The following is a 26,232-nucleotide window of genomic DNA, read 5'->3' as shown; positions in this document are numbered from 1 at the left end:
CAACAATAGTCATTGTATTTTATGATTAAACCAACATTTTTTCTTATCAATTCATTCATTTCTATTACTAACAAAAAGAAAAAGAACAAAACAGAAACATGTTGCATAACTAAAGACAGAAAAAGTGCTGTAGTGTGTGTAACTGTAGTCAAAGTCCAGCAAGTACCAAAAGAGCTGACTCGTTTTGATGAGTTTACTGATGAGTTTAAAAGAAGATATTCATTTAGACTTAAAAACAGTAAAGGTGTCAGCATGCTTCACCAGAACTGCCTCTCAAATAGCCAAACAAAAGTCTTGTAAACCCCTGTTCTGTCACCAGAACAGAGGGAGCTGTGTCCAACAACTTCTATAACTTTCCAACAGGTAAGCCCACATAATTCATCCTTTGGGCACCATGAACACTGACAAACTTTAATGGCAATACATCCAAAGTCCAGATGCTGCCTTCCTTTTTATGCTGAGAGTGTAGCTAAATGCACTCATACCAGAAACAGAACAAAACTGACAATCCAGGACACTGCTGCAGGGGATTACCAAATCAAAATAACAGAACAGAATCAGGATAGAGGCAGCGAAAGCCAAGTTATCTCACTGTAATACCTTACACATCCGCATACACCGATAGGCCGCCTGTCAGTCAGAAATGCAGCAGCCTCCGCAGCTCTCCCCTGGTTGTTCCTGACAGACAGGACAAGGGAGGCTGGGATGTCTGGGCAAGCAGATGAGGGTGAAGGGAGAGGTGACCCATGTGTTTTTGTTTTGGAATGTGAAAGTATGTTGGTCACACAGGCAGCAGGCTCGGTCAATGTGACTCTAAAACACAGACCATTACACTTAGTGGAATCTAAAATGAGCAGTGTGTGTGTGTGTAGACACTACACAATGTCTGGTGGGTATACACAGATGTTTCTTTAGTCAGTATGTGTAATAATTAAAAGTTGTAGTAGTGTTATTAGGGCATGAAAATGGACACAAAATACTGGCTGTTGCTGGTCTTGATTAAAAAAATATGAGACCTGGCTTCCAAAACCCAGAATCAATCTCTCTGTGCGTGCATTCATCTGTACATACAGCATGAGTGTGACTGAGAGTCTGTGTGAGGGCTGGGATACCATCCAGTAATTGGGTACAGCCTTTTAATGTCAGTCAGGGTTTATTAGTGAGAGAGATCCATGACGCTAGCAAGCTCCCTCTCCTCTCTCTCTCTCCTCTCTCCTTTTTCATGTCCTCTTTGTGCACTTTACTTCACTTGCCCTACATCATGCCTGTGATTTGGAACATGTCAATTTATATTTAGGCCATTCTATCAGCCTCTTGTTTCACAATGTGATCCACTGGTTCACTGGTTGTTGACATAATCTCTGTCTCACTCTCTTCTCTTCAGACTGACATGTTGTTGGCCTCAGTATTGCCCTCTGTCCATGAAACTTGATGAGGTGTCTGCCTTTTCCATCTTTATTTCATTCAGAGGAATATTTTTCGGTCCTCTTAAGATTTGCAGAGGCCAGGAATGCTCAGAGCCTTTAACAGCCACTTTTACACTACAGAACTAAACAGGAATATCTGTCTGCTAGACCTCAACTATTGATTCTCCACAACCAAAAGCTCTTTCCTTCTTTTACAAATGCTGTAAAAAAAAAAAAAAAAATTCCTGAAACAGTTTCTGCACAAAAGTGATTCTAGCTAATCAGTTCTGTAGCCGGAGTGCAGGGCTAAATCAGTTAGTACAGCACTCTGTGGGCTTCAGCTGTAAGGTCATGGGACTGACCTAACTAACCGACATTGATGTAATGATTCACACAAAGTTCTCTCAAACAGACATGCACAGCACTGCAGTGTTCAATGGATTTTAACCAAAATAACTCGTGAAATGTTCAGTTCATCACAATTAACGTACTGAATTGAAAACCTAGTACTAAATTCTAGACATGATACGGGATATTTATCTCATTTTCTTGGTAGTTTACCTCTTTGGCCCTAAACTTCTGGTTAGCTTATGCCAAGTTATGCCTCAGCCTGTAGCAGTTATACTTTGTATAGGTTGATGTTTAGTATTGACATTTCTGGCTTTGTAAGCCCACATTAAAATTAATATATTTAGTAATTTGGTCATTTGCACAATACACAGCTGATTAGCTCTGCATTAGGAAAGTACATGGATGATAGAAAGGTTTGGAGAGGATCTGGACAGCCTCTCTTAGCTTTTGCTAACACATTGTCAGTGTGGAGATCATTAACTGTGACTGCTGGCTGCTGTTTTTGACAGCTTATGTAGCCAGAGCGAGATAAATTATAATAGACAAACTGAACTGGAAATGGATTGGACATTACTTTGATTGGCTGTGATACAGATCCTGCTGAGGGCTTTATTAAACCTCTAACAACCACTAAATAGTCTTGCTTCCACTGCTAAAATGGTTGTTCACCTAAAAATAATCTGTAAACAGTAAAATGACTCTTGGAGACTTCTGGTGGGAAAAAATAGGCAAGAAAAAAACATGAGCCACCCTTGGCAGGATCCTGGACTAGTGATCTTAAATACAACTCTGACTGATTATATCATGTGTAAAATCCAGCATGACATAACTACTCCACATTAAGTCTACATGCCACACTGGCCTGACCCCATCCAAAGCCTCCTAGATGTCAACCCTCTCCATCCTCCTCTCTGGCTGTTGGGTGCTAACTTTCTCCCAGCACTCACTTGTCTTGGTGGTGGCTGACCTTGCAGCTACCTGCCCAGTGAGGGGTGCAGGCAGGCCCACAGACAACCCCAGTCTGCTGCTGCAGCCTCTGCCAAAATCAGCATGAAGGCACTGGAGGAAACACCGAGACAGGATCCAGAGGCAGGCCTGGGCCTGGATCACTTTACACTGAAGATTATGTACTTTAGCAAGGGGTCTCCCTCCAGAGGGGGAATGCTCACTGTTATGGCTTCCCATCCAGTTTTACTGTGATTTATTTGTGCATTTGCACAAAGACAGGATATTCATTATAGCACCCCAAGAAAACCCCACTACTTCACTAGTCCCCAGCCTAGACAGTGCAGGGGTCCAGAGAGCAAACACAGCATGGATGAGGCTTTTCACAGATGATGCTGCAGTCACTCTGCAGTAAGAGTCTCATTCATATTACAGAGCGTTGCTTCCCCAGTTTGTATATAGAGTTTTCATGACTTTTGAAATAAATCCCATCTCTTATCTGTGTATCGCCTTTAACTGCAAAAATGTGGGATGATCCGAGGGGGATAAAGGGGGAGGAAATGCCACGAGTAAGAAATGAGGGAGGACATTGACGGGAGGAAGAGGAGGATGGTTATAAGACAGGGATGAAGGTTGTTGTCAGCTTAGAGTGTTTCCTCTTGGGACTCTGGTGGGAGGAACACAGGAAACGGAGCTCAGTGCAGGTCAACGGCCTCTTGACACACCAGGACAGGAGACCGGCCGTGTGTGTGTGTACGTCTTGTCATTTTGATGGATGCTTCTTACTGATGTGGCTTATACGTGTTACAACTACAGCATGTTGTATTCATCAGCCGTGCTGTAATTGATTTATTTGCTCTGCAAAGCTCACAGTTGCAAGCAGTTCAAAAACTTGGCTGGTCGTGCTGTGTGTGATGGTGTGATGATGGATTATACTGAAGCACATTAGTATGATGAGACCAACAATAAAACTGTGGCATAGCACATTGTTGGAGCTCTGCCATGCTCATATTCTTTTGGGAATAAGTTCTGTTCATTTCTGATGGTAAGCTTATTTTTTGTTTTTGTCTTGTCTCAATGTGTTTCAAATTTTTTGTTGGTGCTCGAACTGATGGTGTTATACTTTTTTTTTAATAAGGTGTTCTGCCCTTTGTGGGTTTTTTAAATCCCCAATGAAAGCACATGTAATACTACTTAAAATAAATAAATTAGCCAAACTAATTTGTACTTTCTACCCATTTGTCAAGACAAGCAGCAAATTCCAACTTGTGACAACTTGTTTAAAGATTAAAAATGTCCAAAAATTCTAAATCATCCTAAGGACCTAAATTTCAAAATGTCCTAAACGCCAGAAATCCACACAATAGCACCATCTACGTCAGCTTCCTCGTAAAGGTGTGAAGGTGTTGAGCAAAGCCGCATGTTAAGCTCTTTTAGTGTGAGGGTATAATTGCGTATGTGTGTATTCTTGTTAACTTGTGTGAGTATACATATGTAAAGGTGTGAGTGTGGCGAGTGTGAGCACCTCCTCTCTGTTTATTTGCTCTACCAGCTCACTTCCAGGACCCAGGCCTCAGGGGAAACATCAGTGCTCTGGCCTAACAGAGAAAGCTTTGACTGGGAGCACAGGAGGTCTGAACCACTTCCACCAGAATACAGGCTGACCTGCACACCTCCTCCATGTTATGCCTCACCTCTCCCCACTCGCCTCATCTTTCCATCATTTCTCTTACCATTCTCCCATCCTGACCCCCTCTTTAAAAACACCCTCTAACCTTCTGTCCCTTGCTCTGATTTCCTCGCTGTCATCAATCCAGGATCATAGGAATATTTTGATACAACCACTGAACATGTGAACAGACACACTCAGTTTTTATATTTCTCATTGAGGTGAACTGATTTTATGAGATGAACATTTTCTGTGGGTGTCTGCTAACTGCTCCATCTTTGTTTCTGTCTGCAGTGCCGGTTTCCAGATACAGTTTTGTTATAGGTTTACTCTGTTCACTAATAATGGTAAGAAATGGACATCAGGATGCTAGGCCTACAGATGTCCCTGTGCCCAGCTGTTGTTCATCCTGACTCAGCTCTGCTCTCCAAAATGCTGAGCAATTTCTTTAAAAGCTGGTAAAAAAAAAATTAAAATAAGATAAACTGCAAAATAAATAAATAAATAAACAAAGTGGAATAATCACATTGGAATGGTTACTAAAACCTCAGACTCCACAGACCAGATTTCTGACTAAGCCTGATGATTGGGAATAATGCAGCATCTCACCACTTCATTGTGACATTTTGTAAATTACCCTACATCATTTCGTCATGCACGATTTCCCAGTAACCACTGAGGAGATTTCAACGAAACAGAGGCACTTGATTCATTTTCACACTCAATGCCAGATTTTCAAACTGGCTTGTGAATACAATGATTTTACGTCCAAACTAAATGGGTCTGTAAGTTCTCTGCCATTATGAGACTGGAACATTTATGGGACAACATGTTTATAGTTGCCTGAATTTATTTTGATTCAAGAGGATTAAAAAGGTTTTCATGATTGTAAACATGAGCACGTCTTTGTGTGTGTGTCTCAGGGCTGACAGAGCGTTCCCAGTGGTGTCTGGCCCCTGTGACCCGTCCAGGCTCAGTGTCACTGCAGGAATGTGGCATCGTTGACCCCCATGAGCTGTTTTCTGTGACAGACACACACACGTGATCTGCTCTGTCCAAGTCTACAGGGATCTTTGGTATCCTACCTGACAGCAAAGAATGGTCTGAGGGAAAAGATGTGGGGGAGGACACGAGGAGAAACAGATAAGCTATGTTTCCAACTATATTTCTAAGTAGACAACTGGGAGTACATTTTTAAAATATTCCCAGAAATAAAATGTAAATTAGGCCAGTTTCCATCGACATCAGCTTCCTAAACAGAAAACACATCCACCTGATAATTTTTCTGTTCATCAGTATTAATCTTTTATATCAGCTAATCACAGGTCCTTTTGTCAGAAGGACAGATATTTTTGTGTGTAACCGCAGTAATTTTTTATTATATAATTTTTTTACACAGACTCTGATTTACTCACTGGCCCACTGATACCAGATGTTAATGCCTCCTGCTCACATTGTGAAAGTATCTGGGAAGCCACAGGAAATATTGGAACATCGCTATATACCACACCAGTGTGTTTCCATCATTACTCATTGTATAATTTTCTGGCATAAAATATTCCCATAAAAATAAGTGGATGAAAACCCAGCAGTGGAACTGCAGAATGTATCACAACCTTGTGTGTGTGTGACAGAGAGAGAAGCTGTGAAAAGTAACACTTATTTTTACTTGGGATGCTTGGATTATGTTTTTTTAATATATATATTTATGTTAATGCCAATAGAACACACTGAACTCAACTGAGACTTATGGTCCAATACTGAGATAAGGGAGGTAAAGAGGGACCAAAGTGGGATGGGTAAGTGTTAGATATCAACGAGTGAAAGCAGCTAAGCAATGAGGTCAAGCTAACGACAGATCCCTCATGATGATGTGTCTGGATAGGTTTTCATGCCAGAGAGGAAAGCTGTTTTAAAGGAGAACCTTTTACTAAAAATCCCACTAGAGACTGTAACTGAGGCTCAAAGTAATGGACTGATAAGACCAAGAAGGTCTTCCAAGTCTTCTAAATGGCTTTGTGACTGCCTTGATGTTGAAAAATCCTGGAGGTACTGAGAGATTTATAACCGTTTTCACTTGTAACTCCACAGCTGTTACACTCCACACCTCCTCTATTCTCAGTTTTGTTACATGAGACAAAGCTTCATATGTTCAAGCACATGCGCCCCGCCGGGCTTGTCGACTTCAAACAACAGTGCAACAACAATGTCGTTCCAGTCTGTTATCAATTGGCCGGTAATTTGTTTTGCTGGGGTATCAACAGTGACAATGCAGCCATAAAAAGGGCTGAAAAAACACTAATCTAGAGCAGATTGTACGCAAAAGAAACAGCCATTGTGTTTGTCCAGAGGGCCGTTCAGGTGCATGCTAATCAGAAAAAGATGGAAGATGATGACTGGAATTTTTTGGGAGGTCCGACTCTGGTCTACAGCTCTACGAAGACAATTATACCTCCATTAAACACAGGAAGCGTAACTCAAAGGCCTCATAAAAGTTCACTCTGAGAAAATGAAGACGGGGACAGCGGTAAGTGCTTCTCAGTGTAATGAAACAGCAGAAGTGAGAGCCGTACAGCTTTGCTGAAAGAATCTTGTGTCAGCTCCAAGTGTGAGAAAAATGAACAGGTTACTGTTCCCACAGCCTGGGATTTGTTGATCACCATCCAAAGTAAACAGAGAGAAAACGCTAAAGGGAGAATCGAGAGTGATAGTTTGAATAGGATGCCCCCTGTGGACTTCTGGATGCAATACAAACAATCCATAAGCAGGCCGTGTACGTGCTGTGCGTAATGTGTGAGTCAGCTATTTGTTTCCACAAGGCCAGAGCAGAGATTTCACCAAGCATTTTAACGATCTGAGCTCATGAGCTGCGGACGAAAAATGAATTTATCCTCAGTGTTAATGATGAGGACTGAGCTGAAGACAGAGCTGTCAGTGACTCACCAAAGTCCTCTCTGGATGATAAACAGTAGACTCCAGGTAAAGGGAATTTAATCATGCATACACATATATATTAAATGCACCAGATACCAGATATGAACACACTTGTTTACAGTTTATCAAAATTTGTCCCACTCAGTACCACTAGACATTTACAAAGTGAGGCAGATTTGGCAGGATTTACACTTGTGCGTGTGCACACACACACACACACACACCCACACACATAAAAGCATAACAGATGATCTCATTTGCACATGTACACCTAACATCTCAGTAAACCTGTGTGGACACACACACACACATAAAGACAGACACGCACACACATAAAAGTATCAAATCAAAGACCAGATATCTACAAAGACAACACACACGTGGACACATGCACAAACATATTCACATACCGCTCATAAACATGTGTCCAAACACACGACATGCACAGTGATGGAAGCATCTGGTTCTCGTTACCTGTTTCAGACTAAAATCAAATCACCTCCTTCCATTCTTTAGTCAGAGGTTTCCTGCTGTTTGACATAATAGGCTTCAGCACCTAATTTTACTGTTTATTGTTTGTCCATTTCTGCATTAATCCTGTCACTGGAGGACCAGCCTACTGGGCTGAGTAGTGAAATGTAAAATGGATGAGTTATTTTATCATAGAGAAGTGATAACATGTACAAACAGTGCATTTTTGAGGAAGAAAGAGAAGAAACACAACAGGGCTTTTTCAACAGGGTCTTCATGGACTGTGACAGATGATGAAATTCACTCAACATGTAGATGGTGATGATGTAGATGTGCACGTTTTAAATCAAGTCAGAAAAACTTAAACATCATACTTGCAGTAGGATTTTTCTTTCATCAACAGCAGCGTTATAATGACTTGTTTTATGGCTTGTAAGAGGGGGACCTCTGACTGGGTACGAGCCACACACACACACCATACAGCACACAGGCGAGAGAACTTGTGGACATGTACACACACACACGTCTGCTTCTCATCACCTGCTATAGAAAACAGCCTTCTGTCTCACAAGTACAGATGAATAGCACAGTGATGTGATATATTCTGCCTGCTTCTCTTCCTTACTGCATCTGTCTCTTACACACAACATCTGCTGCACCACAACTGACACTACACAGCAGTGTCCATTGCACGTGCACAGTTTTCTGCTAACAGTCCCACAATGTTATGCTCCACCTGTAAACCACTGAGTGTATAATCTATGTATGATGAAGACAATGATGTGTGTGGAGATTTTAAGGTGAAACAGTACAACACAACTATGTAAATGTATTAAGTATATAAGTTAGTTGTTTCCTCTTCTTTTGTATCAGACTATACACAAGGCAGCTATTAGGCTAAACAGCACTGATATACAAGGACAGTACAATGTGTGTGTAGGACACATGCTCTGTATTTCATATTTTATCTGGAACCAGTTGCCCAGGAAAGATCCCTAGTGCATGCAGATATATTTTTTTTATAAAACTACTGATGTTTCTGATCCAAAGAGGACATCAAAAATGAAGGGGATGTGAGAGGAGGACAGAGAAGAGAGAGACACACAAGGAAGAGTGAAGGTGAAAGTGAGGGAGAGGAAGAGAAAGAGAAAGAGACGAGAAAAAGATTTAAAAGGAGAAACTGACGCAGCTGAAAGGGAAGGATAAAGAGAGAAAAAAATAAGAACGATGGTCAGGGTGGATATAAGAGGATGGAGATAAAACAAAGAAAGACAAAGGAAATGAGAGTAATAGATAGACAAGAATGGGAGGAGAGAATCTGAGAGGGGCTGTGAGTGTGAGTGTAAAGTGAACGTCATGTCGATGTCTCCTGAGCGGAGCTGCTGTTCTCCTTCTGAATGTCTGATTCACTGACAGCATCAGTGAGTGGAGCTTCAGTCAGCATCCCACCACATGTACTCATCTAGGTGGGAAGCCAATTACAGAAGAAAGAGAAAAGCGCTCAGCAGCTTCTCTGATTTCCCCTTCTTGCTCTCTTTATAGGCCTTTACGTGGTTTTCCAGGCAAATCCCCCACAGAGGAGATCACTCAGCCAGGGTGTAGCTTTATTTCCTCTGGATCAAAAAAAAAAACTCCTCTTCCAAAGACCCCCACACTTCACCCTACTCTACTTTACTTTATTCCCTTGCCACCTTGCTGTAGTTCTCCCTGCTGTGCACATTTTTTCTGTCAATAAAATGTCAAAGAAGAGAGCGACAGGCAAGAAAGAAAAAAAATTCAAAAAAATTCTCGTGACTGACAGATTTCAAAATAATTTGTATATCACTTTTCTAAGCAGAGTTACAAAGTAAACAACATTAAAACAAACAATAAGCTAAAAAAAAACTTAGATAAGAAGAATTTAACAATAGGGCACAAAATAAAACAGTAATAAAATGACAAGCAAATAAAAATCAAACCTGAAAAAACAGCTGTAAGCCCTGTAACCTCAGGTAACAAAATGAAACAAGTACTTTTGAAACACATTTTGAACCGTTTTGATTTTTTTTTTTTTTTTTTTTTACACAGAATACTGTGTATCAAGTATCATTTCATAAGTGTAAGAAACTGTGTCTGCATATGACCCCACACCAGCACCTCAGAATTGAGAAACTGTTGAAACAGTACTTTCAACTTCTTTTCATAGCATCGAACCAAAACTGAGTGCTGAAAACAGTTTTTGGGCTCAGGACTGGGCTGAGATGAGTTATTCTTTCATCCAACTGTGCTGCTGCCTCAGTTTCTGGAGTTTTCTGCGTTTAACGGGTCAGATTACTATCGCAGAAAAATGCATCTGAGTAGATTTGGCTTTTCAGTCTGTGAGCAACACACATTGCCCTGGTTTTTGAACTGCTAAAATAACTGTTATGCACACTCTCAGGAGGGTAAATTAGTAATTAGATGGTGAACTATGATTAGAAACATGGTGTTTATGTTTTGTGAGCCCCATTAAACAGCTTACCACACTGTGTTTTTCCTCATTTACTGGGTTGATGTGTCCCTGGCCACCACCTCTTTATCTGTCCGTTTTACTCTGCATGTGTCTTGTTAGCCTCAAAGACAGTCATGTCAGTGTTTTCTTAGCTGGATGACTCATTACTACAGTTTATTTTATATCTAATTTGCTGTGTTGTTGCTCTTTTCTGGAGTGATGATGGTTTTGTGCTTTTCTGTGCACTTTTTTTCGAAGAAGCTTTCAGTTGGCCTGTTTTACCTTCTTTTACACAAATTAATGTCCAATCTTGCTATGCTTGACCAGTAACGTTGGGGCTTGACTGAGCATGAGAACGTCTTTGAGCGTGTGGGGAAAGGTTAGCAGCTTTGAAAGCATGTGAAGAGACTACAAAGGATCCAGAAGTGAGAACCCAGTCTAATGCCATAAATCCAGAAGGAAGCAAGGGAAATGAAAGGGGGCTTAAGACTCTGATATACCACTACTCTATCTGTAGTGAAGCACTGAAGGTGTCATGGAGCAAAGTTCACACACACGCACACACACACACACACACACACACACACACACACACACACACACACACACACACACACACACACACACACACACACACACACACACACACACAAATGCACACTTGGATTCCAGTTAACAGCTGTCAGTAAGTTAATCAATCATCGCAGCCAGTCAGTCAGTCAGTCAGCAGTTTGTTTGGTCATTTAAATGTTCAATCGTCCAGTCTGAAGAGGCTGAAGTCAGTGTCATTCACCCTGTAAGCAGACACTGTGTCTCCCAGCTCAGTGTTGTTTTAGAGTTTTAACTGCTGAAAGTCTGCATATGCTCACCCCTCAGAGGGACCATGACACCACAGTGTCTCGTCCTACCCCATCCCAGGGCACCACCTTACCAAGAGTTAACAGGACACACGCAGTAGCTGCTGGTGTTCAGGTCAAATCAAGACTGACTGAAGTGTTTCCTGTCATACTTATTTCTTTTGCCCCAAAACGATCAGACATGATCGTTTTTGACAAGGACAAGGACAGGATCAGTTTCTCCACACTAACCTCGCTGACCTTATCTGGGTAGCACAAAGCTGTCAAAGTTCCATAATTATGTGCACTTCAAAACACCATTCAACATGTATCAAACTCTTGTTGTTTATTACATTTGACCTGATCGCTACCCCAGCATTAATACCCAGGCTACTAGACAGAGGCCTGGCTTCTGTCTCTTCTGAGCCAAATACACAGGGTCACCCCAACTAGAAAGAGGGAAGCAGAGATGGAGATGGAGTCCAGGCCTGAGTCAGTCTCCGTCGGTTCTCAGTAATGAACACTTTAAATGTTTCTGGGTGACACCCAGGGCAACTCTGGGTGGGGGGGTTGTACTTGGACTTGGTGCTTGTGAAGGAATCTGTGCCTACAGACCACTTTCAGAGTTTCCATCCATGTTAACAAGGTCTTTCACTTTTTCACCTCATCCTTTCTGACCACAAAAAAAAAAACACGCTGAACCTGTGCTTGGCAGGATATTCAACTTATCCACTCTTATCCATTTTGTGACAGGCCTTCATATCTGTGACAGAATATGATTACATGTGCTGTCATGGTCTGTCTAAGGAAGAATTTTAGCTCTTCAGTGAAGAAAGGGAACAACTGATGTGTAAAGATCAGCAAACAAATCGCTAACCTTTGGTAATCCCTCTGAGGAAGTCGTACAGATTGCATAAAAGACAAAACAAAGTCCAAAGCCACTAACTCAACCAAACAAAGACCCACACTGAGGTCCACTTAGTGAAATAAGCAAAATCCCAACCGTGCAATTCAACAATTCAAACATTCTGCAAATATTCTGAATCTCTGAGTCAAGCCAACAACAATGTTCACAGACTGAAAGAAACCAAGTACAAAACTGAAACTAATGTGGTCTTTAAAGAGTCGTGGCTTCATAAATCTGGGTCTTTCAAACCAGATGTTTGAATTGGTAAGAGCTGACATGCTTTAGATTCATATTATGTTATTATCATGCAAATCGCATTTTCTTTTTTTATGTCATTTTTTTCCAATAATAATTTGGTCATTTTTAAAATTGCCTATAATTGTTTCTTGTATTTGGTTTAGCTTGTTAGGGACAATATCTGGGAGGCAGATTTGGCCTTTGAGGACCACTTAAGTTGAGAGGGAATTACTATTGTTCAGAATGAATAATGATTTCACTGCACTGTGGCAATTATTCTTAACTGGATGTTTTATATGGAAAAATTAGCAAACTGTTCCAATATGACCATTTCTTATAGAAGTATTAGGGTTAACTAAAACTGCAAAATCTCACAAATGATTTGGTGATTAATTCATTTTGTGTTATTACCTGAGGGGACTCAATGCCAAACTCAGCAGGTTAACATGTTCCCAATGACATGTTAATGTTTAACAGCAACCATCTAAGTTTAGCACATCACATGTCATTGATTTTGCAGGTATTTGGTCATTAATTAAAGTATTGGAAAAAAGATAGTTTGACCTGATGGTGTTAAGGGACTACCAAAGTTACAACAATTCATCCTGCATGTAGGAAATGTCATGGCAATGCATCCAATAGTTTTCGAAACATTCCAATCAAAACCACAACATGTCAAGCTGTCAAGTTTGTGGTCTGAGAGCCACGAATGTCTGTACAAACTTTCGTGTCAGTCCTTCCAGAGGATGATGAGGTATGTCACTGGATATGTGAAAACTCTTACTCTTGCTGGTGGTACTAAATGAACAGTCAGGGGATCGCCTCTGGGAGCCATGAATTAAAGACCAAATTTCATGGTGATCAATGTGATAGTTGTTGAGATGTTTCAGTCTGAACCACAGTGATTGCCAGTCAACAGGCTGAAACACACAGCTTGTGTGGTTAAAAAAAAACAACATGGATCGTTACTTTAATAAAAATTATTTCCAGGATACATGTGTATTGATTTAAAGTATGAAAATCACAAGGGAACCAAAACTGCGTTTTGGCAAAGGAAACAGGAAGGTGATGCAGCTACAATATATCTGATATGACCACAATCCACATGTGAAACGAAACGCATGCGAATGCCAGGTGTAAAGTGGACTTCCTGCCTTCTGACCAGCAGTCAGCATGAAATCACCCATTCACAGAGGCAAACCCTGCGTGAGCCATATAATGAGTCAAGACGGGAAGTGGTTGTGGTCAAAATCTAAGGTTGACTTCAACTTAACCTTACATTATTAAAGCTTGAACTATGTCTGTGACTAGTGGGATTGCTTTGTAATGTATAGTTGTTAGCATTAGGACACAGCATGTATTGGGAAGAGTTAGTACATTTTCTGGCCTGCTGTTAAATCCTCCACGCCAAGAGTGAAGAGTCCGTGTCTACTGATAGCAGACGGTCAAGGAGTAGTCAGGTCAAGCACATCTGTAACCGTGTGCTGTCTGTGTGGACAGCTAGTGAACGAGTATCTCTGTGGAAGTTTTCCAGACAAACAAAACGGCAAAATTGTGTGGAAGGGCCCAGCAGTGTAATGATATCAGAAACCCCCACAGAGATGCTTCAGAGGCAAATATTCAGCCAAAGTGACCAAAGTGTGTGTGACTCAGGCTTGAGATATTCCTGCAGGCAAAGTCCAGAAAACACTGACTGTAAGCATTCCTTTTTTTTTTAAACTTAAATACAGCCGGAGTTGCACTGTTTTCATCTAGCCACATGCTTTCTGTTGTACGGGAGGTCTGGTTGTGTGTGGTATAGGGAAATGAAATGGGAGGATGAAGGGAACAAGTTGACCATGTAATCCCAATTCCGCTCCCTTCCTCACTTAGCTAGTTCCTCCCACTTCGTAGTCATAAACCTTTCATCATTTCATGAAAGCAAACCCCATTTTTGATAATATTTGTGGTGGGCATTTTTTTTTGTTGTAATAGCTGTTCAAAATATTTACATTCAGTAAGTATCTCTACATAGCAGTTTTTATTGGTTGTGGAATCCACCATTCCCAAACTGGATGCAGGTTGCTGACCTAAACATGAGGGATTCACAGGAAAATGATTCAATATCTAATCCAAGGAGTTCTAACACAGTGAATGATGTGACATAAGGTTGTGGGTTTAGGGAAGAGGGGATGTAAACAACAACCTAGATGGTGTGTGAGAACTCCAGGGACTTCAGCTGGACAAGATTGGACCCTGGACCTGCTGTATGATAATGTTAAAAGGCCTGGAGATTTTACCTTTTACCTTGCACATTTTTTAATACATTTGCATTTTTATATTTTTCCTACTCCTTTATAGTGTATTTTAAATTTGTACTATTTTGAAGGAGTTTAACTTTTTTGCTTATTTACTTAGCCTTTCCAAACCACATGTTGTGTAATTCTAATAAACCAATTTCTCTGCTGGGATCAATTATGTTTTTTTCTGATTCTGAAATCAGTCATGTCTCCATGACATTTATCATCATCCCTTACTTTATCAGATTAAGAGCCTGAGCCCACATACTGTAGCATGATGTTATGGGTGTTATCTACTGCTATAATGAGACATGCAGGGTATATAAACCAAAACAACATGCCAATCAAGTGAAAGGATGGTTTATCGTTTAGTGGAGTCTATCAGTCCTGTCAGAGCTGGGCTCCACAGCTGAGAGTGTTTAGAGAGCAAGGGATCGGAAAGGAGCAGAAAATGAACTGCTGTAACTGCCAGCGCAGACAATACAGAGACATTTCATACAGACTCATACATAAACACGCAAGCTCTCACACACTCTCATCACTCGGAATCTGGGCACAAACCATGTATATTTGGCTTGGCACTGACTGAAATCTGACCTCCAGCGAAGACAGAATAAGAACACGAAATTGGCAGAACAATAGAAATGTAGAAATGGAGCTGAATCACCCTCATCGTTGTGAAAACCACAGTGGAGGGAGGAGGAGACCTGCGGCTGGCCAGTCTTTGTTTAGATGGTGAGATCAGCAACGGTTTACGTCTGTACAACACCACAAAACCCTCTGAGACAGAGACATTACATTTACATGTTAGGCATTTAGCAAACACTTATCCACAGCAACACTCTCTGAGTGGCTCAGAAGAAGACGCTGGGGAGACGTAGGGAAGTTCAGCGACAATAAAAGCAAGTGAAAGAAATGGGGGACCAAGGGTCATATGCACTGACAGCAGGTTGGAGAAATCTGAATTCATTTCATAATAATACATTTAAGAGCAATTTCAGTATTTCTTAAATATGACTGTTTGACTTGTCTTAAGCATCAAAGACTCCTTTTCATAAAATCTCACTTAGCGATCTGCCTCATGTTAAGTGCTACCATAATTTCTGTACCATAAGTACCATAATTTGCTTCACTGTTTTGATAGCAACTAAGCCCATTTTCTTTTAGGAAGGTGTGAAATTTTCCAAATGGTTAACATGCCATCTTCAGTCAAAACTCCTGAAACTTTTTCCCACATTATTTGAATATGAGAATACAGTGCCAGATGAAGAAATAAGAGAAGAAAAACAGAAATTATTGGAAAATGTGCAGCCGGTCTGGACATGACAGAGCTGGAGGTAGAGATTAAACTGTTAGACTGACCAGGTCTGGGTCAAATACAGTTTACAAACTTCAATTATCCAGTCATAGCTTAGCAGTTTTAAATAGGCACAGCAGCTCTTTCAAGCTTTGGATTTCTCTACATGCGCTGCAGGGAATGTGGGGACATAGTAAAAACAATACTGACAAACAAAACCATAATGAAAAGATAAAAAGTGTAGGAAATATTAAAAGCATATTTACTGGCTCTAGCATAAGATGAACTTGTTAGCCAGTTGAAACTGGTCAGACACAATGGATCAATCTGGTTGCCCCTGAAGTTATTTGCAAAAATCTGTTTGATCCAGGTCTGTGCTGAACCGCCTTGAGAAACATGGAAAGGAAAATACAACCTCATCTAATCCACCTCCTCTAGCACCGCACATCTCTTGTTGAGCCAGAAATTAAATGAGACACAGTGCCTGTTACAGTCTAACCTTGACAGTAAACAGATCAGATGGTTTGGCCTCACACCAGACCTGGTGCCTCATTTATTAAAGGATCTTCTTACGCCAACAACCAAATCCAAGCCCAGGTTTGGCTTCAGAAGAAAGTTATGTAAACGTCAAAATGAGTGATTTACATTGATTTTCTCTTGTTGTGTGTGATGTATCATGAGCTAAAACTCTTACAACCTGCCTTAATGCACTGGATTCATATATTTCCTTTAACCTATGTTTCAAGATGCTCATACGATATGATATCGAGGTTCAGTGTCATAAATAATGCCCCTTAAGACTGTGTGTAATAAGAGAAAGAAGAGCAAGAGAGAACCCCATCTTCATGCAATATGTCATACCTTTAAATTACAAAAACACTTTTCTATTCACTTACGAGCCTATAGTTAAAACCGATATGTTGTTGGTAATCACAGTAACGAGTCTCCTGTCCCCATCTTCCTCTGAATGGATGCAGAGCAATAAAAATAACTAATGATATCCTCTCCTGTCAAACTACTTCTACTTTTTAGGTTATAATGCAGGCCTGGCTCCCTGGGGGGGAGGCCTTCCCTAAATGTTTTAGCTCTGGACCCAAGCTGAGAAAGTTCAAGTTCAAGTTCTGTTGTACTGTCACAGAGCCAGGCTGGTGGAATTCAGCTCAGCGCAGATGGCAACTGCAGTACAAGGAAAGTTATTATAATTTTCCTCAAAAAAGTGACTTAACGAACTACAAAATGAGGTTAGAATAAATGACGGTACGATGAATCTGTTTTTGGTCATGTTACACTGTGGTTTAGTTAGTAAAAAGAGTGAGAAATACAAGGTAGCTGCTGTTGGTTGACAAATTACGACACTTTCACCAACTGCATCTTTGTTCTGTGAGTGATGGTCTCCAGGAAATTATTATTTTTCTCTCTTAAGTGGATATATAGAGTTTCCAGAAGGGGGATACACAGTGTGGGGTTCTGGAAAGGACATGGCAGGGTGGTTTAGTGGTTACAGAAACTGTTCCACAACCCCAGAAAGTTTCAGGTTCAATTCTTCCTACAGGCATCCACAACCACTTGTCCTGTCAAAGTATCCTTGAGCATATCTCTGTTCTGGGAAAGACAGTCAGCTCAATACCAAAGTATAAATATATATGCACAGTAATTCGCTGTTGTTTCCCTCAGTGGTTCAGGCTCATTAGACTCAAGGAGACCTGGTGCCTTACCTGAAACAAGTGCTGTTCTTCCCCCCTGCACTGACACAGGGATACTCCACTGTCAGGATCTTACTATCTGGACACTCTGTTCTAAGAAAAGAAAGACACATGGAAACAAATGGCACTGTTAACACTGTTTGTCAGCGGTGTTTGGCTACACACTCATGAAAGAGAGGGAGAGAGAGAGATGGGCAATGACATCCAGAAAAGGCCAGGGTTTGGACATAAACAGGAGATGCTGCGGTTCATGGTCGGCTCCTTTAGCCCCTAACCCCCCGCCCCCCGAGGCCACCCCGATTCATAGTTTTAAACAATTACACCTATAGATTACTACTGCCTCAAGGAGTTTAACCTCAACAGTGTTTTGACCTAAAACGTCCCTATTTTCACTGTATAGTGCACAGTGTTACACATACATTATACTAGAGCCCAGCAGAGGCCAATATCCAATCCAATCAGATTGTTTATTACATAAACACATTACATCTGAACCATCAATTAATTGATTAGTCAATTGACAGAAATATAATCTGCAACTTTTTTGATGATCAATCAAGTTTTAAGCACTTTTTGAAAGAAAAGACATCAGCTCTATCTTCTGTTTCTATTCTATATTCTGTCTTTCCAGCTTCTCTGTGATGATTTTCTGCTTTTCTCTTTAATAATATAAATTAGATATGGGGTTTGAACTGTTTGTTGGACAAAACAAGCAATTTGATGACTTGGCCTGATGACTTGCTCCTCTAACAGAATCCAGTGAGTTTACACGGAACCTTTAAAACATAAATCTGAAGGTATGTGAAGGTTCCTTGTAATTTTAGACAAGCTGGAAAGAATAACGACATGAATAAAGAAAACAATACCTTTGGTTTATTATCTGAGGTTTAACCTGTTGCTCAGCAGTTTGCTCCTCAGTGGTTTCTTCCTGCTCCTCAGTATATTATTGGGTGCATGTGCTCTACTCACATCCTCTCCTCACCTCCTGACCTTCCCTCTCCGGGCACGTTAATAGCATCTGTCATGTTTTGTCTGAGCACAAGTAACATTTGGCTCTCTGCACCGAGACCGATTCCAACCATTTGGAGTTACCCATTGCCTTTTGCATTTCCTTGAAAATCACATTAGATTAGACGGGCTACAGCGGTTCATCCAGGGGTCTCCTCTTTGACAGACCGCTCACACAGTGTGTCGTAAAAAAGCAGCAACCAATAAAACATAGACTAAACTCTATTATGTTTTTTGGCGCTGTGTGCTAATCTGACAATGAAGTCCTTGTTTTGAGTTTAATTTAAATGCCGAAACAAACTTGGTAATGGGAGTGGAGAGGATGGAGCCAAGAAGTTTAACAGAGCTTTACTTTCACATTCATCTTAAAACCACTGTAGATCATAATTCAGAAGGTGTGGCCAAAGTTGAAAAACCTAAAACTGACAGTCATGTTGTTTATGAAACGTGTTGTTAAGGTTTTTAGAGGAGTTTTGCGTCATGGTGAAAAACCGACTTCACTCCTGAATAAACTTACGGATGAAGCTGACATCAGGACATTACAGCTCATTCTCAAAGAGTAAGGACATTTTTAGGATCCACTTGTCAAGACTTACCTCGAGGTGTCAACTGCAAGCGTCGTCCTGATAGAGCTGGCACTAGATTCCCACAGGAAAACGACACAGATAGCGCCAAATGGTAAAAGAGTCGCACCATAAAGTTGACCCATGTCCCCTCTGCGCTCTGGGACAGATGATCTCTTCAAGGAAAACGCCTTCACATCAACAAAACACCTCTGCTTTCATCTGCCTGGGACCCGCGAGGGTAGTGGTATCAAAATATCACAAATCCTTGTCAAGTATCCCGCAGAGGTGACACACATGGAGCCTGTGGCACAGTGAGTGCTGCGCGGTGCATCCGGAGCCCCGTCCCAACTTTACGCACTGAGGCACAGACCCCTTGGAGAGCTACTGAAGGTTTAACAGCTCAGTGTGTTCTCACTAATCCCTCAGGATTTACATTCCTGCCTCTAAAGAAGAGACTTCAGCTGAGTATACAGCCTCACTGCACTGCCCATCGCTGGTGATGACGTATACCACAACATCAACAACAACAATGATAATAATAATATTAATAATAACAGCTGAGTAACGCCGATAATCCCAAAACTACCTAGGAGCTCATACTGCTGATATTTTGAAAGTCGAAACACATTTTTAATTTGAGTTTCACAACATAAACTGGAGGGAAATTCAGGCATTAGGGGGCGCTATTAGACGACATGAGGTGAAAAATGAGATTAAAATGTGTAATTTGGAATTAAAATCTATCAGTTATAAAGAATAGGCATGGTTGGTTAATGACAAATCCCAGCAGCATAGTGTAAAATGTTAAAAAGACTCCATGGAGTCAAAGAGTCAGAGAGTTTTACTTGATACACTGACACAAAACAACAGGATTTAAAAAGTGAAAATCAAACCAGAACATGGAAAACAGATGTTTTTTTTTTGTTTTGTTTGTTTTTTTTTTTTAGCTTTAATTTAACAATTATAAAAGTTGAGGTCCCAGATATTCTAGGAGTTCCATATATGTGCAGCAGAGCAGCTAAAAGCGGTTTCACCATGTTTGGATTTAATTTTGGGAACAACCAGCAAACCAGTGCCAACCTCTGAGGTCTAGTGTGTTTATGTTGTAGCAGAAGATTCAAAATTTATTTTGGCCCCAAAACACTTTGTGATTTAAAAAGGAGCAGGAATTTGAAATCAGTTCTATGGCAGACTGAAATCCAGTGCAGAGATGCAGCAGTCAGAGTGGTGTGGCGCTGGTTAGGACCGGAGCAGTAATCAATAAGATTCAGCTGTGGGAGAGAAAAGAAATAAAGGCATGGATTAATTCTTCTAAATCTTATCTGAACATGAACTCTGACGGCTGTTTAAGTTTAGATCGGAAATCATTATAATTCAGTGACGGAGAGTTAAGACGAGCACCAACTTCCAGTCTTTCCTTCTGACACCCAAATGTATTATTTTAGTGTATCCACTTTTATTGTAGGAGATTTTGGCACCCTTGATTTAGTCAGTGCATTTAATCAGGCAGTCTATGAGACAATACTCATTTGATTATACAGATATGTAAACACAAGTGTCATCTGCATAATCATGACAAGGAAGTTTATGGGCTTTTCTGTATTTTGTTGTAGCAGCAGTCCACATGGTGTAAACAGGCAACAAATCTCAGGAAAGACTGGAACAATTTGGTTCTGATCTCTGCAAAAGTTAAAAAATAAAAAAAGAGTGAGCTATCATCACGAGAGAAAGCTTGGTGATGGATCTGCTTGTCACAAAAATGCTAGTGGAACAACAAAGACGTGCTAGTCCCAGGCTCACCCAGGAGGTTCTCAATACAGGTGTTTTCAGCAAACAGCCAAAAAGTAGCAGAGAATTTCTGTATGTTGCCCTTTCCTGATCTGCTGTGTCTCATGCACATTGGATAATGAAAATGACAGTTTTACAAATAAGTATACATTCTCTTTGTGATTAGACTGAGTCTCTCAGTGAAGTTACTGTTGATAGGTGTATTCACTAGGTATCGTATTTTGTGTTTTGCCAGTTTGAATTCTGTTTCACAATGCTGATACTTGCAAAAGTAGTAGTTTTGAAATAAGTGAGATAAACCTTATCTTAAAACACTTATCTGGAAGAGTTTAAGGTGGTTGGAAAATGGGCTAAAGGCAGAGAGTGAAGGACTTAAAAACACAAGAGGAAAGAAGAAAGGGAGTAATAAAACAGCCTCCACATAGAGGTCAGTTTTCTATAAATAATGATTATCCACTCATTATTAGTATGTTTTTTTAAATTATACTTGCAATCACAGCCTGATTGCTGGAGTTGTATGCTTGCCACAGGCTTTAAGAGTTGGACTGCCCACATGGCTATCTGATTAACCCAGCACACTGTGTACAGAATATGTATTTTCACATTATTATGATGAACTGAAATATCCACATTAATTAACTCATGTGAGTCCTGTTAAATGTATTTTAGTTTCTTTTTATCAGTATTGAAGAGAATATTCCTCATTCCTTCACATTTCTTTCATATTACTGTGAAACACAGGCTGAGAATATACTGTATCTCAATCCCTCTGCTTGGCACATAGTTAATATAAAATAACATTAATACAAATTAGAACCTCCCCCAGATGAGTAATTGAATGAAATCTGAGCCAATCTGTACCACATTGCTCAACATTTTCTCCTTACAGAACCCAACAAGAAAAGAAAACTATAGTAATCCTGTAATAAATTTTAGTTAGTACCATATTACACATACATCACTACAAAACTGTAGGTGTATTCACTAATGTACAGTATACTACTAATGTCATATGAGATAAAAATGGCATAAGGCATCGTAACGTCACACTGAGTATTACACACACAACATGAGTCTCTGTCTTAATAATAAGACTTGGGGGATTTTGTCATCCCTGAATATGATAAAAATGTTGCAGTGAGTTTTTATTCAGGTTGGCTTGGTTAACCAGTTGCATTACTTGCGTTTCTGTGGGCCGTTTCTGACGATTCCCTGGAAGCAATAAAGTGTTATTCCGTTGTTGTGAGAGCAGATCTGACCAATAGTCACCTCAGTGGAAAGCATGGCGCAGTGGTCAGTGGCTGGTCAGGCGATGTTTGGTAACTCTGTACTCAGTGGTCTCTTACACGTCTATTCCCCCTGGTGCATGGAGTTCTTGGCCACTGTTCAATAGAAACAGCTGGTTTTATTCACCACAAATGAATCATGCTAGAAATACACATGCACTCACTTACACACATACTGTATACATGCATACACACAGTAACTTGGTCTAGCACATCAAATTAAACTCTACAGTCTCCCTTGGCTCCATTCCCTCCAGAATCAAATAAATTCATAAAATACATAAAGTAACATTATTAAAGAACCACAGGAAAAGCCAGCTGTTGAAATGGCGGCCTCTGCTTCGTTATTGCGACCACACAGGCCACGGTTTCTCTGATTCCCACGAAGGATAGTCTCCTTTCTCGGGTTTACTTTGGTTGTGGTTTTTATTTGGTGTTTGTCTATCTGCGTATAAGCAGGCTGGAAGAAATGTGTTTTTCATTAAAGGCTGAGGCCACATTTTGCATTGTTACCAACTTCTTGTCATTCATGGATAAACGTGTTCAGTTGTGAAACACATAAAAGCAAAGTCCTTATCCTTAAAGTCCCAAAGGAGTTAGATTGGATTAGATTTTAAAATTGTGGCACAAAATGTGACAACTACTGTGAATATACTTTTTACGCTTAACACTAAGTCCTCAGCAGAGCTTGAAATTCATCATTAAGTAATTATATTTACACAAACACCAATAAAGTGATTGCTGGTACTAATTAGCCAAAGATAATATTTCACTGACATAGTTCAAATCAACCCAGTTCCACATTTAAATAGTGCAATTCCTCTAATTATCTGGTCTAAACAAACTTAAGAATCAACTAAATTCCCGAGCATGTTCTGACATACTCATCGTTTATATGAAGAAAAACTGATCTGATGAAGACATTTACATGTGCCAGCTACTTAAACTCTGAGCAGAAAAGTATGTACTAATTTAAGATACATTTAAACTGATTGAGACTTAAATGAAATGTTTTGATTAGTGGCTCCCTGTTTGTTATTCATGCAGAAAAGAGGAAAACTGCAAAAACATGGATGTCAAGGGTTCATATTCCAAACATTTCACAGAAATTAAGCTTTGCAAATATTTTATGAGGAAGTCAATGTATTCAACATGCTTGTTAGACCTCCAGGTACACACAGAGCAACACTGAATGTGAAGGGAAGTTTGTTGAGAAGGAAACTCCACAGGGCAAAAAAAAAAAGACAAATTTCTTCATTTTCCTAAAAATGAAGAAATTTCTTTACACAGCATTTCTCAGGAGACAAACTTTTTTTGAAATATTTGCACAAGGACTCCACTATCCGTGATGTTCCAGGGGATCACTTCAGACCAGTTTCCTATATCACAACAACACTCTTGTGGAAGTGTGCACTTGTGATCCAATTCTTCCAGCTGTTTCACATCAATTTATCTATAACTGCCTTGATCAGAGTCTGTCAGTCCTGGGTGACAGTTATTACAGCAGTGTTGGCTTGTACCAGCAAGGCATTCAAAAGAGCTGACACAACACAACTCAGATACATTTTCAGACTTCTGAGTACTTTAATGGCAAGACTCAATGAGTGCTCATCAACAACACACCATCGCTGGACTCAAATGTCATCAGGAGTACCTCATGCATGCATGTCCTTCCCTGCATTAACTCCAGAAGCACAGTCCTTCATGATATTATCTCTGTTTTGTCTGTGGAGGACATTAGCCTCTTGAGACGCCTTCTCTTTAAGTCTCTCATTTCAGACAAGTCTATGCAAGTGAAGTGACCCTGCACCTGAACATGGAGGATTTAGGAGTTACAGAATCCTCACATGAGAAACACTCTTCTGATGCTGTTGTCCAGGACGTGATGCACAACGCATCAGAGCTCCTTCATCATCTAAGAGTAATAACCCACACATGTAAGTCAGTGGATGACCCACTGCTGGTTTTGGTGAAGATTTAAATCACTAAACAGGGGAATTATCCAAAGGAATGAAACTGCAACCACTGATGATGAATCCGTCCCACCCACTGCATCACAGGACTGAGAAAACACTCTCCTCACCATAACAAAACATGCCCAAAAGTCTCCTATGTAAAGGAGACTGTACATTAGACTTGTATTTGCAAAAATCTGTCTTGAACTGTCACTCGAGCACCCTCTTAGACAACCAGCACTTCTTTCAGTTTTGTGTTGATGAAGAGAGAGAGAGAGAAAACAAAAAGATGAAGAGAGAGAAAACAAAAAGTCTTACACACAGCCGACATTACACTCTGTTAAGAGAAAAGATAATTTTTTGTCTTTACGTGACATTTAATCCAGTGAAACACCTGCAGATCAGACCTGAAATAAAGTGAACAGCAGAGACACATTTGTCATCTTTTGTAGTACAATGGACTGAAAGTACAAAAAGGTCAAAGTTAGAAAATTACCATGACTAATTCTATTTCCTCATAATGCTTTTTGTTCCTACAGTCCATCATGATATCCACACTGAATAAGTAACATTTTCCAGTCTTTGTGTTAGCAAAAAAATTAAATCTCCCTAGCCTGATAAACACAGCACAAGTATCATGACCTCATGTCACAGACCTTCACAGAGATAACTTATTATTACAGTTGTCCTCGGAAGACAAATTGATCTTTGTAACCTCTTTGCATGTAGTACATCGGATTCGTCATCTATCCATTTGATTTATTCATAATTGCAGTCTTCCACTGCCATTAGCAACAGTCCCATTGAACATTGCTTGGCACTAAATACTGACAGGGAAACATATGGAGCAAACCTGGCCTCAGTTTTCACATCTTCCAGTTGGATATATTTCTGCAATTTTGTTTTTATTGTAGCTATGATGCTTGAAAAACTTGAGGGAGTTTCAGAAATATGAGTGTTGCATGCTTCTCTTATCGTAGTAAACACCTGACTGTTTGAGCCAAATAACACAGAAGCGATCCATCAATGTCAGAACAGGTCATGTGGAAAGAAAATCTCTTTTGTAATATGACTTACATTGCACAATGTTTTGGTGTTGGTTTGTGTTAAGCAGAGACAAAAGTTAATGAATTGACATTTTGGCTGACCTTCGGACAAATGCTTTGGCTTGCTTTTTTTGTTACTTTCTGTCATGATTTCTGGCACGTTGTTGGTCTTATTACAGCAGACAGCAATGGACTTAGCAGAACCTGTTCTTTAAAAACCACAGACTGCTCCTTTAAATGTCTCTCTATCAGGTCTCATTGTTAAATTTCAGCAGGAGTTGAGGTCAGGGTGTCTCAGAGAACATGTCTTGTTCTGCTGGTCTAACACCAATATAGACCTGGGGCCTTTGCTCCACTGGGACAAAGTTTGAACTTACAAAAACACGGTGGTATCACCTATTATTGTTTCATGAAATTCAAACTGGAAAAACTAGGTTTCTTTCCTGCTTATTAAAAGCTCTAGAGATGTGGTGCAGCCAATGGAAAAAGATTTTTTGGTTTACTTTATACGGTTTTGTCCCCCCACCTTCAAACGGCTGTTCAACATCTTACTTTCAGCTTGAGAACCGAGGCTCTTTTGGAAAATCTTGTGTTTTATGCCTCTTTACAGCAGGTTTGCTGTGTTGAATAAAGGTGAAATTCAAGCATGAATCATCTACACAAGATTTCCTAGAACTGTCAAACTACTCCAATTTCTGTTTCCCATTTGTCTGCAGTACATCAAGCAGTTCGAATAATAAGATCCTGTCTCCTGTCTTTCGTCTATGTCACCCTTAGGGATTAAAGTTGGGGTTATCAATTCATGGGTCTCCCAGCAACATTACTGTGTGATGCAGTTGCAATTGCATCACACAGTAATGTTGCCATAAAAGTGCACAAATGGCAAACATGCTCAGTATCCCAAGAAGAATACTGAAAATGTTGCTTATATGAGCTTATGTCATACAACCCCAGCCAAAACAGTGAAATGCTCATTTCAACATGATGGTGCACAAATTGTACAAATTCACCCTACTGTTGTCCTAACCTCTACGCAATCATCTCGTCTTCCAGAACAAATTACAACAATCAGAAGCTG

The 26,232-nt window shown here is 40.2% G+C and overlaps 1 protein-coding gene across 1 annotated transcript in view; it reads right to left on the bottom strand.

Moving 5' to 3' along the window:
- Positions 1 to 19,510, bottom strand: part of LOC121181028 (collagen and calcium-binding EGF domain-containing protein 1-like) — a 28,209-nt gene extending 8,699 nt beyond the window's left edge. The window contains exons 1-2 of the mRNA XM_041036789.1: positions 19,110 to 19,510; positions 17,518 to 17,598 (exon numbers count right to left, since the gene is read on the bottom strand). Coding sequence (XP_040892723.1) covers positions 17,518 to 17,598; positions 19,110 to 19,222 — 194 coding nt within the window. The 5' untranslated portion in view covers positions 19,223 to 19,510. The remainder of the gene's footprint in view (positions 1 to 17,517; positions 17,599 to 19,109) is intronic.
- Positions 19,511 to 26,232: the final 6,722 nt, after the last annotated feature.

The sequence above is a fragment of the Toxotes jaculatrix genome, chromosome 1 (genome assembly GCF_017976425.1).
Source record: "Toxotes jaculatrix isolate fToxJac2 chromosome 1, fToxJac2.pri, whole genome shotgun sequence".
In the NCBI taxonomy this organism is placed as follows: domain Eukaryota; kingdom Metazoa; phylum Chordata; class Actinopteri; family Toxotidae; genus Toxotes; species Toxotes jaculatrix.
This window is presented reverse-complemented; position numbering and strand designations above follow the sequence as displayed.